We start from the raw sequence: 14,985 nt of genomic DNA, 5'->3' as shown, positions 1-14,985 counted from the left end.
ACAAAGCAGCCCTCATGGTACAACTATTGGGATATTATATCAAACAACCACGAGGAACACAATCTTATTCTGTCAATTTTCAAACTGCCACCTGCCTTGAACTTGGCACTGAATCTCCCCAAGATTACAAATTCAGTTTCATGACTTCAAAGTGTTACAAAAGAAAAAACAAGTACAGTCACCAAAGGAATTTATCTCTTTCATTCATGGTATATAAATACCATTCTCTATGAAGACATCTTAGGATGAGAAGCTCCATTTTGTTTCCTATTTGTACGATTAATTCCTCATTCTCAGGTCATGACTTGATTTTCCAAAATGAAAATCAATTCCAGAGCCAAGAGTAATCTTGGTCCCTATCAGTCCTATCTCTTATCAACATGTTTTAGAAGGTCTCAAGGAATGGTAAGTTATTTGTGAGTCTCTTTCAACAGTTTGGTAAATACTTCCTTAGATTAACCTCACTCTCAAATGCTGACTCTTTACTTCCTCTAGTTTAGCCCTGTGCGGTTAGAGAGGAAAACGTGGTCTACCACTCCCTTTTACCGCCTACATATTGCTCAGGATAATAGCCTTTTTTATTTTTATTTTTATTTTTTTATTTTTTTTGAGACGGAGTCTCGCTCTGTCGCCCAGGCTGGAGTGAAGTGGAGCAATCTTCGCTCACTGCAACCTCCGCCTCCTGGGTTCAAGCGAATTCTCCTGCCTCAACCTCTTGAGTAGCTGGGACTACAGGCTTGCACCACCACGGCCGACTAATTTTTTGTATTTTTAGTAGAGACGGGGTTTCACCATGTTAGCCAGGATGGTCTCGATCTCCTGACCTTGTGATCTGCCCACCTGGGCCTCCCAAAGTGCTGGGATTACAGGCATGAGTCACCGAACCCAGCTGGCTGAGGTTTGCCTTTTATTAATTCTATCCCTTAGCCTCAAGGTGCTCATTAATCAAGATAAAAACAAAGCACTTAGCGCAGTGCCTGATACATAGCAGGTACCCAACAATGTTAGTTCCCTTTCTCTGCCTTTCTCGCAACACTATACAGGTTCCTCAGCCTTTCTGGGCCTTTTTTACTGGTTAAAGATGGCACTGAACTAAACAAACTAATGTTCTTTTGTAGCTCTAACATTCTATGACTAATTCACATACTCTCGTTTGTTCTTCTATGCATTGCCATCATTTGGATCTAAAATGAGTGGCAGAGGAATAATACTAGTCTCTAGGTTGACTTGGCGTACCTAAAACCACTTGCAGGAGTTTTGAAACTCAAACAATACCAGTAACTTTAATGTGATGCATCCATGTCATTCCTCCTTATTCCTGAATTACTCTCTTGAACTATGTAGATAACAGTGTTAAGTAAATGTCCTTATATATTGCTTAACATATTTGCCCATCTTTTCTGGTTTCCCTACAGAAAATGTCTTCATAGTATCCTAGGGGTTCTTGGCCCATCCTCCAACCTTAAAGGTAAGACTACTTTAATCAAGGGGAATTCTTTACTCAGTAGTGGTGCTTTAATGGGGTCTTCCTGAAATGAATTGTGAATCTCTAAGAAAATTATCCTATAAATTTCACTAGCCCAACCATAATTTTTCCTCCATCCCATATCCCTATCTCTTCTTTATAAGCAATTATGCCCAAGCTGGGCACAGTGGCTCACACCTGTAATTCCAGCACTTTGGGAGGCTGAGGCGGGTGGATCACAAGGTCAGGAGTGCAAGACCAGCCTGGCCAGCATGGTGAAACCCTGTCTCTACTAAAAATACAAAAAATCAGCCAGGCATGGTGGCACACGCCTGTAATCCCAGCTACTCGAGAGGCTAAGGCAGGAGAATCGCTTGAACCCGGGAGGTGGAGGTTGCAGTGAGCTGAGATTGCACCACTGCACTTGCGCTCCAGCCTGGGCAAGAAGAGCAAGTCCATCTCAAAAATAAATCAATCAATAAAAATAAGCAATTATACCCCAAGTCTCTTTCCGCAGCCCAGCTACCAGACTCTTCTAGTTCTCCCTTCTTACCCTTATTTCCATTTCTTATATTGCTTCATTTTCTGAGACTTTTGGTCCCCTAACAGAAATTATAAATATTAACACTAGCGTAAGACCAAACTAAAAAATTCCAGACTTTAAAAAAGGGACCAAGCTACTAAGCTTTCTCTAGGTCTTTCAATTCAGCCTGTTTTCTCCAGGGCCAAATGCATTCAAAATTGCATTAGCCTTGGTGAGGAGGGTCGTCTACAAGCTGATCCTTACAAGGTGTAAGGTGTCCCTTACAAGGGTGTCCCTCATTAGGCACTGTTTTAGTTCTGAGACTCAGGAGGGAGAAGGATCCCCTCCTACAGAGAGTCCATCAGATAGGCCCCTTAGGTAGAGAAAAGACATCCTCCAAGACTCAGGCTTTGTTCTTTACTTAGCTCTGACTGCTATATCGTGGACTTCTTAAAGGTTTCTTCATGCTTCCTCCCTCAGGGTTGGTTTGGCCTGGATAAAATGCCCTTCATTCCTTTAGAGCTATCAATACTATCTGTAGTTTACAACCATGCCAGAGCAAGATATCAAAAAGTCCATCCATTTACAGGTCCTAGGGAACCTGGGTCTAAGTTAATTTACTTCATGGCTATACCTTCTTATTCCAGAGAAGTATGCTGTAGCTGAAGGATGCAAATTAAGAATGCTCCACTAACAAACTACCCACTTAGAGGGTATGAAAGACAAACTCGGAATCAGCCTCTTTCTCTCAGCCTTGGAGTACTACTTTTTGAGATAAGAGATATGAGAGAAATCCAGTGGTCAAAGTGTTTTGGCACCCCAGTGATTAATCATCAGGACATTAAAGCAACTCTTATCTGCTTTCTCTTAGATACCAGGGAGCCCTCTTCTCACCAAGCTTTACTTCCCACAGGCACCATCTGCAAGTGAGCTTAGAAATGTCATCAGCAAAAGCAACAATCTCAGGATATGGAAGAAGAGGATAAAAAGGTGAAGGCTGAAAGAGGGGAAGCAGGAAGACAGAAAGATGACTCCCTGCCTTTCCTGGCCAGGGTACAAAGGGTACAAAAGATTCGTACCTACATAACACGAATGAAAAGCTCCTTTCATAGCTCCTAGAAATAAGAAAGTATGGTTAGTTTGCTTTCTCCTTCACTTTCCACTGCAGTAGGTTAAGGATCCAGACAGACATTTGTCTTCTGAATTGACTCTTATTACCTTTCAAAACTATGAAATAGCAGTAACTCTAAATACCTGGTAGGGTTAAGCAATCAATACCGATGGTAGGCCTAAAATATTCCAGTTGAATGGTGAGTGGGAAGAAAGAGAAATAGGAAAAGAAGTGGGTGAATAGGAGATGGAGAGACCGTTGCGTACAGTAAGGAGTACCACCAGTAATTCCTTCAGGTGTCGTACTCCCCCAAAGTCTTTCAACTCTGGCTTGGAGTAATCTCCTACTTGAGAGAATTCCTAAAGTTAGGAACACTGGAGGTGTTCCTACAGATGAGAACTGTCACACCTGGACAGTAAAATTAACCAAAGTGTCCAGGAATGCTCACCTTGCCTCTCAGGACAACCAGAAGACTCAGCAGTTCCACCTCTCCCTTGGAATGGTTGAGTGCTTCCTCCCTTGAGGAATTCCCCATTCCCATTACACTTAGCACTTCTGGATGATTAGGATATGAAAAGTCACTCAATAGTTAAAAAACAGTCAAGCTATGAGGCAATCTTTAATAACAACGGAAATCCCAAGATCAGCACCAAGAGCATTAACTGTTCACTTCTTTAAGGCATTAACCATACAGTTAAGGACGCCTATCTAGGAAAGGACAGTGCCTAAGAAATTGAGGTACTGAACAGCATGGTTTCTGGTTAGAAATGGCCTTGGGTATGACAGAAAAATCTAGGTTAGTAAAGTCCTCAACCTTTAGGCCTAGAATTGAAAAGACACTGCTTCAATGTTCACTGCTATGAAGTGAAAACAGTATTTTCTAGTAGGTTGAAGTTTACACCCCAATCATGAACTTGCAACCAGGAACACATAATTCCAGAAATTGGAACAATCTTGAGCTCTCCATTCTCCTTCTAAGATGTGACTTAGCCCACAGGCAAGGGAACACCACTTAAACTTTTGAGGATTCATAAACAGGTTAGCAACTCTCATCATCACCAGTTTTTGAATTCAGCTTCCTTCTAACTTCCCTTGCTCTGGTGTATCCTTCAACCTTCTTGTATGACTTGTTCACCCCATTTACAACTTCAGATACCTATCGCCCCTCTTTCTTTCTTCTAGTGGACTTTATCTGCCCTCTGCCTATTTGTCATAACTAGCAGGATTGCAGCACATACCACAGGGGCAAATTTATCCTGTCTTCTAAGCCATGAAAGAGAAGGCGAAGCAATTCTGTCTTCAGGTGGAGATGGGAAAGATTTTGGAAACAATAGGGACTTTAACTTTTAAACAACTTTTTGATTCGCTTTCTGGATTGGCAACGCATTAGGAAATCTCAACAGAGGTAGGTACACTAATCCCTATGCTGACTCTGCATGTAACAACATGGGAACTGGGGTGGGGTGGGTGGTGAAGAGTCTGGTTTAAGACTATCCTCTGAGTCTAAACAGCCTCTTACCAACTTCCCTTGATGACAGCTGAGCTCAAACCCACTTACCTCTCCTGTCAGGAGGAGTCAGGGTATATGAAGCTCAACTCTTTTGATGGTTTGGTACCATTATTTGCATAACTTTTCTACTTTTTTTTTAAAAAATCATATTTTATGGTTTTTCCCAACTCATTTTTTATTCTCTAGTTCCTACTTTAGCGTTTTCAAGCCCCTCTTCAAATCCTGATAACTTTTTGCTGGGAGGGGGAGTTTGAGTCTATAACGATTCTGAGACAGAGAACCCCTAAGATAAAGTGGAGGAAAAATGTCCTTTATACATGATTAGATATGCTCAGGGGGTACAGATTAAGAAGTAAATGCAATGGAGCAAAAGTGGTATAGTAACAGGAAATATTTAATTTTCCAATCTCCACTTTCCATTTTTATAAACTGAAAGAAAAAAATGTAATATATTACAAAATACCTGTACATAGACAAGATACACCCAATGGGGGTCAAAAACAAGAGAGAGAAAGGAATACAGTGTCAGGAACCTAAATCAGGGAGAATGAGGTGGCAACTGACACTTTTCTGATGCAGCATTCTCTCTCAAAACCTGCTGGTAACCATTTTAGCACGGTAACTATATATGCATATTATATATACACACACACATACAAGTGGTTGGGTGATGTCTATGGCATAAGCTAATAGAAGTTCTACTTGCAAATTTGTGCTAACTGCCCTGCTTTAAACGTATAGATTTGATGTTGCTTTCAAATATTTATCGTTCCTATGGACAGCTGAAGAAAAAACTAAGGAAACTGGGTCAAATATATTTGTTTTCAAAACCACAAAAATGATCACGGTCAAACCAGTTTTGCCTCCCACTCATGAACAGAATCAGATTTCTCATCTGTTCAAAATAATGTATTTAATAGACTTAATATCTCTCATTGTACAATAATTAAAACAAAACAAAACGAAAACCACTTTTGAATGGAATTACTTGGGTTTGTAATTTTCAAATAGTCAAGTTGAAATTCTGCCAAACCTTTACTTCCATCATGTTTATAGATAACATAACTGAAAAATTAACAAATACCTTTTCTTCCTCCATACAGATTCCAGGATATTTAAATAAGTTTTTTTTTCCTCTGCTTTTAGAAATAGTCAAAACTACCAAACTTTGTTTTCATTTTAAAAGACTCCCAAAATGGGGGTGGGGGTGAGATGGGATCATACATACACATACACTCACACATACACTCATCCCCTTCCCTAGTAGGGATGAGGGAATGGAGGCTTAAGTATATTATTTGGGATATTTGGCATAATTAAAAATAAGAGGTGGGAGAGGGGAGGGAAAAACATTATTGATGACTGCTGATAACCAAAATACAATGAAAATATATAGATAATTTTATTCATATTTGATGGGAAACCAACTTTTTTTCATTGAACAGATACTTCTGAAAGTATCCCAGGCTCAAGTTCTTTAATAAAAAACAGGGAGTGGGGCCCAATAACTCAAATTCAAATATTCTAAAATACAAAGGCCCATGTCTGAGGACTAAGAAGTCAACAGACAGAAGGTTCAGATGAACTTTAATGCAATTTACCAATAGCATGTCAGTAAGCCTAGTAAATCTAACTGGACACACTGGTATAAAAAAGCCATCAATGCCAAAATGGCTAGAAGGTTCTCTTTCCAAATCAGTGTTTGGCCCTGCAGGCAAGGCCAGATCAAAAACCAGAGAATAATAAAGAAATATACACACCGATATCTACCTATTTCTCATTAACAGGGGAAAACAGTCTTCAAGTAAGTATCTGAAGAGGGTTCTTCTTTCATTTCTTTAAAGTTTTTTTTTTCTTTTTTAAAGTAATGCACCTTTCTCTTATAGATTTTATTTTTTAAAATAAGAACTTGGCATTGAAACATGAAACTTGAGTTTTGAAAACTACCCTCGAAGATGATGAAGCATGTTTGCTTTTTCTTTGTAAAAGGGGGCTAACCTATGTTTCCTAAAGGTCTAAGTCTGTGCAGATAAATTATATGACATGTATCTGTTTTTAAAACACTCTATATGCTGGTACTCACATAGAAATAGAAGCCAGAATGAGAAGCCTCCCAAATTATCCCACCCTGACAGCCTTTCCCTTTTTCATTTCCTGTTTATGATAAGGCAAAGTTCTTGCCTGGAAGCACAGTTCAACCCCTTTTACCAAAATCAAATCCAAATCTCTTTGGAGGAAAATCCCTATAAGAACTGGCAGGGTACACATGCTGGGATGTGGACATGTCAATACTGTTCTTCCTCGCAGTATGCTGTTTTAAAATTATTTTTTTAAAAAAGGTCAGGTATTGATGTATCTTCAGAAAAATACCCACCCTAAACTAGGTTACATTTCCATGTATCTTCAGGATTTGTTTTTCTCTTTGACAATATCACAATGCTCTGTTTGAAAGTTTTTTTTTTTTTTGACATAAAAAAATATGTGTAAACAATATGCTAAATGCTGTTATTAGCCCTCTAGGTATGGAGGCATCATCTCTAACCACAGCTCAGCAGCAACGTCCAAGCTGTCCACACTTACAAGTCAACTTCCCCATCAGAACATGGTTTAAAAAACAAAACATTTTAGAATTGAAGAGTTACAGAGAACAATGTAGGAGTCTGAATTTCCTTTCCTTTATTTCAAAAAAAGTAAAGAATTATCCCAGGTTCTTGGGCATCTCAACGATTTTTTCCAAACAAATGCCTCAAAGAGAGAGAAATATAGCGAGAGCGAGAGTGAGCAAGCAAGCGAGAGAGTGAGCGTGAAAGAGAGAGAGACAGCATATGTGGGCAAAAAAGGAAAGAGGTTGGGTAAAGTCTACCTACTTGCCCAAGAATGCCACTTTCTACAACCTGCTTTATGTGCAGGGAGAAGGGCATATCTTTTGTCAAAGAGGAGTAAACTTTAAGGATGAGTAATTTATTTGGAAAAAAAGTATGTTCAAGATGCTCAATGGGGAAAAAGTGTTCACTTAAAAGCAAAATGTGAGATGGTGGAGAGGAAAGAAACATTTATTTAAATCATCCAGGCCACTCTGTTTCCCTTATAGCAAAAGCCTAAGCGCAGCTCAAATTTTGTGAACACTATTCTCTTTAAAGGAAAAAACCCAAAACACCTAAATTAAAATTCAAAAGAAAGAAATCACACACAACCCCCCACCCCAAAACTTTAAAAATCAAAGAGCCTCTCCTGAGCCATCTCAAAACTGAAACTGTTCTTTCTCTCTTCTGATCAGTAAGTGCAGGCAATGAACTAATAAAACATTTACTTTTCAATGTAATGATCCTCTCCATATTCTCTACTTGTATCTACTAAGGTAGAGTTGAAGTAAATGTTCTGGCTATAGCCCATCCAGGGGGAAATGGTGCCAACATCATTATTTCATAAGTCGCCTGCTAGTAGCAAGTGAGCAAGGAATACAACGGACAGCTTTGCAGTAGCCAAATGCAGATGATTACCTCGCTCTGGCAAATGATTTCATTAAAGATTCAGAGAACTGGATGGAAGGATGGATAGGGAAGGAATCTTTCAGGACACTGAAGTCTCTGGGTTAGTAAGGAACTCCTCTCCCTCTTCCCCCTCTTGGTGGGACTCTCGTAGGCCCCCGATAGAGTTTTCCATAAGCAGAAGACTGAGTTGGGCCCCCCCAGTGAAGGCCTGCTCCTGAGCTGCTGGCCCCAGTGGTTCCTGGCCCCAGCTCCCCATAGTTTTGCAATTTGGTCTCTGCATGTACCACAGAATTGCTGCTTCCCTCAGCCTTCAGGAATGGTTGCCCGACCACCGAGTGTAACGCTAAGGGGACCCTGGCAAAACGGAGGTCCTGGTCCCCTGGAAACTGCACTGACCCTGTGCCCTGGTAACTGCTGGACTCCCCAAGGTGGCTCACAGAGCCTGAGAAGGTCCTGTTCTTCACCAGGGTCTGGACCAAGGATTCTGTCAAGGCTGGACCAGAGTTTCGTTCATCAGTGTCAATGGAACTGAACCCTGTTTCAGGCCCATCAGTATTTCCGTAAGTCCTGTTTGGATGGGGTCGGGTGGAGTATTCCATTGGTCTCAAGGCCTGGTGCTCATGTGGCAGGTGGCCAGGAGGCTCTGCTTCAGGCTGGGATAAAAGTTGCAGCAAGGCGGCTGTCACGGCTGGGTTCAACTCCTGGGGGGCGCTGGAAAGATCGCCTTCAACCAGAGGGGGTGGAGGTGGCGGCGGTGGAGGTCCGGGGGGCTCAGGGGGCCTCTTCTCTGGTGGAAGAATGTGAGGAGGACATGCTGTGGAAGGGTTACTTCTTTTAAACACCATCTTAAAAAGCACATGTGATTATAAACACAAACACACACACTGCGCAACATAAACAAATATCAATATAAGTAACCAGATATATAAAGAATAAAATCTTGGGATCAGGAAATTGCAATTATACGTAAATCAAGTGATTAAAAGTAAAACAGTTGCATTCTGGATCTAACAGCTAGTGTAAAAATATCATATGTTTCAAATGATTATCCTGATTTTTATCTGAGATTTCCTCCATTTCCTTCCTTTAAAGAACTAATATGTAGGCTGCTGGTAGACTCCCTGCCCCTTTTTGCTGTTAGATGGAAACATTAAAACAAAGCAGAAGGAAGGAAGATAAGAGGGAACAATATACATGCTGTGGTCACATTTCTAGGACATAATCTTGCTGTACAACAGAGACCCTGTGTGGACTTGGCTAACACATTTTACAGAATGTTTGATGACATAGGTTAACCTGAAATAAAACTTAAAGAATATACAGGAGACATAAAATAAAGTAAAAAGTTTTCATTACTGTCATGTATAAAAATACACTTGCTTCTCCAAACTTTAGTCACCTCTCCCCAAAATCATAGTCTGAAAGGATTTTAACTACCATATTATCATTCAGCTTCCTATGTTACAGTAATTTTAAAGACTAAAGTAATTTCTATCATAATTTTCTATTTTGTTTTCCCACCTACTGCATTTTTTTTCCATGCTATGAAAAAAAAAAATCACTATAGCAGTGTCATGCAGAATGAATTGCTGATAAACATCTGTTTATCTTGGAGACAGTGACAAGAACTGAGAATTTAGAAATGTATTAAATTCATACTATAATCTGTCTTTACAAAGATCTTTTGTCTTTCTTGAACTACTTCCCCAGACTTTCTTTTTTCCACTGCTGCATAAATGTGCTTAGGCATGATAAACATTGTCTGATAATGAACTCCTGCCAAGGCAGGAGAGGAGAGATGTAACATGGTATGAGTTTGAGGACATAGAAAACCACTGAGACAGAAGTATGGTCGGAACAATGCCTTTAGAAAATTGAGAGTCATCCTGCTGAAGAAAAGATTTAATGTTTTGGGATAGCTTCCAAATGACCGATTTTTCTTTTCCCTATGGAAGCATATTTTAAAATATATATATATATATAGTCATTCTTCCATTATCTAAGCTGTGATGTAAAGTCATTACTCAAAGCAAGCCAAAAAGAGTTTTTAGTTATAATTAGATATTTCTGTAGCATATTTACCTTAATTATATTCTGCAAAGACAATCAGTAAATAAGTTTGTATTCCCTTAGTATGCAGATGAAAGCACTCTGAAAACACTACATAATTGTAAGGTCGTACAGTACAAAAGATGGTCAGGTGCTACATGTAACATCCAAGCAAGGTGACCAACAGTCCCAGTTTGTCTGGGACTGAGGGGGTTTTCCAGGTTGTCAGTGTTCAGCTTTAAAACTGGGATAGTTCAGGAATGAACTGGTGACCCTATGTATAGTACCCACACAAGTTACTTGTTGACTGATTGGCTGGTTGACAGGGTGGCAGGGGAAATGAATTTAAAGACAAAAAATTAGCCATGGAAAATTTTGAACATGGAGAATAGACATGCTGAAAAAGGAGGGCTAACTGTACTACAAGTAATGATAGATTTCAGAGCCTTTTGCTTTCAACACTCTCTATATAAGGACATCACTGTACCAGTTATTTTTAAAAGTATTTCTGGACTACACATAAAATGGAACATGAGGTTTTTTTAATACTGAGGTCAAATAACTTAAAAATGTATAACTGTAAAAGTGAGATAATCTAAACTTACATTCTTCCAGCTACGCTATTTTTTTGTATTCAAACTTTGCCTTTTATGTAAATAGCCTAAATATGTTTCAACAGAACTAACTCTTGAGGTCAAATTCTTTCATATGTATAAAATAAAAATTCGATACCAAGGTAGCAAAGGCTGGGCATGGTGGCTCATGCCTGTAATCCCGGCACTTTGCGAGAACAAGGAAGGCAGATCACTTGAGGTCAGGAGTTAGAGACCAGCCTGGCCAACAAGGTGAAACCCCGTCTCTACTAAAAATACAAAAAAATTAGCCAGGCCTGGTGTCACATGCCTGTAATCCCAGCTACTTGGGAGGCTGAGGCAGGAGAATCACTTGAACCTGGGAGGTAGGGTTTTCAGTGAGCTGAGATCACACCACTACACTCCAGCCTGGGTGACAAAGCGAGACTCCATCTCAAAAAAAAAAAAAAAAAAATTTATTAAAGTAAGCCTAATAAAACTTCTTAAAGGAATTAAAAATAAAATGTGAATTATAAATCATATTGTTATCTTTAAAATATCAATGTTGTCAATCCTTAAAAGTACAGACTTTTGGCCGGGCCGTGGTAGTTCACACCTGTAATTCTAGCACTTTAGCAGGCCAAGGCAGGTGGATCACCTGAGGTCAGCAGTTCAAGACCAGCCTGGTCAACACAGCGAAACCCCGTCTCTACTAAAAATACAAAAAAATTAGCTGGGCGTGGTGGTGGGTGCCTGTAATTCCAGCTACTTGGAAGGCTGAGGCAGGAGAATTGCTTGAACCTGGGAGGCAGAGGTTGCAGTGCACCATGATTGCGCCATTGCACTCCAGCCTGGGCGACAGAGAGAAACTCTGTCTCAAAACAGACAAACAGAAAAAAGTACAGACTTTTAGGATTGACAACAATAAGGATGTATTATTGAAATGTAAAAATAAATTTAAAACTTCAGGCCAGGGGTAGTGGCTCAAGCCTGTAATCCCAGCACTATGGGAGGCCGAGGCGGGCAGATCACCTGAGGTTGGGAGTTCGAGACCAGCCTAGTTAACATGGTAAAACCTCATTTCCACTAAATATACAAAATCAACTCAGTGTGGAGGTGGATGCCTGTAATCCCAACTACTCGGGAGGCTGAGGCAGGAGAATTGCTTGAACCCAGGAGGCGGAGATTGCAGTGAGCCAAGATCATGCCATTTTACTTCAGCCTGGGCAACAGAGTAAGACTCTGCCTCCAAAAACAAAAACAAAAACAAAAACTTCATTTTACTCATTTGATTTCAACTAATCACCCTTCCCAATAAGTACAGAATAGCAAAACAGCAGCCAAATTAATAGGCTGTCACTTTCTCTGGCTTATACAGTCTGCCCTCTGGTGGAAGTGCTAATTAACAGTGAAATGGCCAAATAGAGACAGCAGGGGAGAAATAATACCAAGTGAGCCAGTGTAGAGGCACCAACTGAATAATCCAGGGGTGACTGCAATAATTAGTTATGACATTTCTACACTTTCCTCTGAAAAGTAAATACAACAATTTCTGGCCATAGGCCAGGCCTTAAAATATATACTTTCTGTACCACACCTTATATGAAATGTGAATATAGGACCCTAAAGTTGAAGATTAGTATACCTCTTCAGCCCTCGAGCCTCTTCTTATTCCCCAATTCATGGGGTCTTCATGGGCAGTGAGAATTTCCAAGGAATTAAAAACACTTTCACATAAGTAAAGATTTTGCAAATACACTGTGAATCAGAATTTAAAAATTTAAAATGCTTTTTCCTCTAATAAATTGCACACTATGGTCATGTGAGATTAAAGTATAACTTATCCCCATTTTCCTTTTTTTCTTTATAATATACTCACTTCCTGATCTGGGGTCCATTCAATTGCTTCTATTAGAAACAGATTTAAAGGAATTGTTCTTATATACTATTATTTTAGGGAAAAGAAATGTATAGTGTTAATTATCTACTTAGAAATATTCCCAAATTATTCTTCAGGAAATAAACAATGATATTTTATTAGGGTTTTCTTGATTGTATCTTCCAGGAAAGACTGGCATTCAGCATCCACTCCACTGGAGGTAAAGAAGTATAGTCTGATAATGGTTTGTTTGGAAGTCAGATTTCCAAGTGCTAGGATTAGCTGGCCACCACACACAGTTCAAGATGTGTGGTTCAAGATGCATCACTAGCTATGGCTGTGGTTTCGTTGGTTAGAACATAGGGGCTTTACTTACCTATCTCCTAGGAAGTGGAAAAACAATCAATATAGGAAAGGTGCTTTGGGAAGCTCTGAGACTTAAATAAAAGAAGCCAAGCAAGAAATACATTACTTGGTGCTATGTTTTCCTGTAGACTAGGTTACAGAATAACTGAAACCAAGGCCATTGATGTGGGGGAAAAAAAAATGTTAAGATATTTTTAAGAGGGTATAAACAGCACCTGAGCTCAATGAGATTCATGACCGGTCTGTTTACCTGCTGCCTCCTCCTGTGGCATTGTGGGAGTTCTTCGGGACCCCTGTGGCCCACTGTTCTTGTCACTGTTGTTTTCCTCCAGACTGCCTGCTGGCTCTTGGGTTTTCATCAACTGACTCAAGAGAACTGCCAAAATATTCTGCATGTCAGCTGGTGTGCTTGAAGCTTCAGGGGTCGTCTGTTCTGCTGAAGGCAGGATCACTGGGGCAGAGGGTGCTTCCTTCAAAGACTCCTCTGGGGCCATGGTCTCTGAGTCCTGCTGCTGGGAAGAAGCTTCCGTCAGGGCACTGATGGATTGATTCAGAGCTTCTAGCTGCTGCTGCATCTCTGGGTTGGAGTGGATGTTAAGCAGCTGTGCCATTTGAGGGATGCTCAGGTCGGTTTGGCTCTGCAGCAGGTTTAATAACACTGCCAATTCACTTTGATTCAGCTGTTGTGTGATGTCACCAAGGCCTGTGGAAAGACAGTGAAGCCAATATAAGAGGATGAGACAGGCCAACGACCCTTTGCCTTCTTCAACTGGCAACAACAACTTACAATATCCAAAAAATGAAGTTTTCATTTTAAATGTCTCATTTTTTCATGCCTTAAAATATCATGACACAGTTTGTTATTCTTTATGCTTTCCCTTAAAAAATACAGGCACTAATAACTAAAACATCTCTGGACTATGCATAAAAGTGACTCCATTTTACCTGTATTTTTCAAGGTCTGTGATTTTTCAACCCTTACTGTACATCAGAATTACCAGGAGAGATTTTAAAATCTCTCCTATTCAGATGCCTCAGGACCCATCCTTAGATGGGCATAATTGTTTTTAAAGCTTCCTGGATGATTCCAATGTATAGCCAGTATTGAGAACCACTGCTGTAAGTGAAGAGGGAAGGGAAAGTGAACCAGAAAAGAGTATCTTTTGTTCCGAAGAATTGGTCATAAAACAGAACTACTTTGTTGTAATAGTTCAATATGACATAGCTTCAGATACATTTAGATCAAAATAAGTCTACAGAACAACATTCAGCTATTGTAATTTAACATGATTAGATTCTATGAAGGTCTTATCAAATCTAATATAAACAAGGCTCTAAATTATGTGTGTTAGAAAGTCATGGGTGAACTAACCTTAAATTAAATTTGGCTTACCTAATTCACTGATTTATGCCACATTTAATTGAGATACAGTGTTCCATACATATTTCAGGAAAGGAAAATGATTCATTGTAGACTTTCTGGACCATATGTACAAAACTTGGTTAATCTCCTTCTCCCCATAATGAGGACATTAACCTCTTTCCTAATGGTTCACTGGACAAAAACTAAAACACAGACACACACACAGAATCCTTACACTTGACCTTCAAAACCTGCCAAATACGCTTAGTAAAAGCACAAAGTCCCCATTCTGGCACTGACCTATTGCATCCCCAGCCCCAGGCTCCACCTTGCCAGGAGCAGGCTGAGGTGGTGCTGGGCTGCTGTTCTTTACAGGCTCAGCATTTGTCCCTGAGGTAGTTTCTTTTCGAGAAGTTTTGGATGGAGGTGGCTCTTCCACTACCACACCGCTCTGTCGCTGACGTCGCCGTTTCTTACTCCACAACTCATGGCAATCTTGCCAGTGGGGGAGACTGGAAAAAGACAAAGCAAAGGGGAAATATGTATGGGAATGCGGCAGTGAATGAATGGAGGAGCAAAGGATTAAAATGGGAAGGCAAAGACTGTGGGAAATGTAAAGAATAAGGAAAACAAAAGTAGGTAACAGCAGTGTAAAA

At 40.0% G+C, this 14,985-nt stretch overlaps 1 protein-coding gene across 18 annotated transcripts in view; it reads right to left on the bottom strand.

The window, feature by feature from the left end:
* The window catches only part of CDK12 (cyclin dependent kinase 12), a 110,528-nt gene that overhangs the window by 27,476 nt on the left and 68,067 nt on the right, over positions 1–14,985 (bottom strand). For 14 of the 18 annotated variants that reach the window (XR_007720090.1, XR_007720093.1, XR_007720094.1 and 11 more), the window contains exons 12-14: positions 14,630–14,841; positions 13,217–13,669; positions 8,497–8,914 (exon numbers count right to left, since the gene is read on the bottom strand). Coding sequence is in view for 3 of the 18 variants with exons in the window: in XM_050762537.1 (XP_050618494.1) it covers positions 8,202–8,914; positions 13,217–13,669; positions 14,630–14,841 (1,378 nt within the window). In the remaining 15 variants the exon portion in view is untranslated. Of the gene's footprint in view, positions 1–4,985; positions 8,915–13,216; positions 13,670–14,629; positions 14,842–14,985 lie in introns of those variants that run through there. The other 4 variants (XM_050762537.1, XM_050762538.1, XM_050762539.1 and 1 more) reach the window with 3 other exon arrangements.

Source organism: Macaca thibetana, chromosome 16 (genome assembly GCF_024542745.1).
Source record: "Macaca thibetana thibetana isolate TM-01 chromosome 16, ASM2454274v1, whole genome shotgun sequence".
NCBI classification, from domain to species: Eukaryota; Metazoa; Chordata; class Mammalia; order Primates; family Cercopithecidae; genus Macaca; species Macaca thibetana.
Note: the sequence above shows the minus strand (reverse complement) of the source record. Positions and strands in the feature narration are given on the sequence as shown.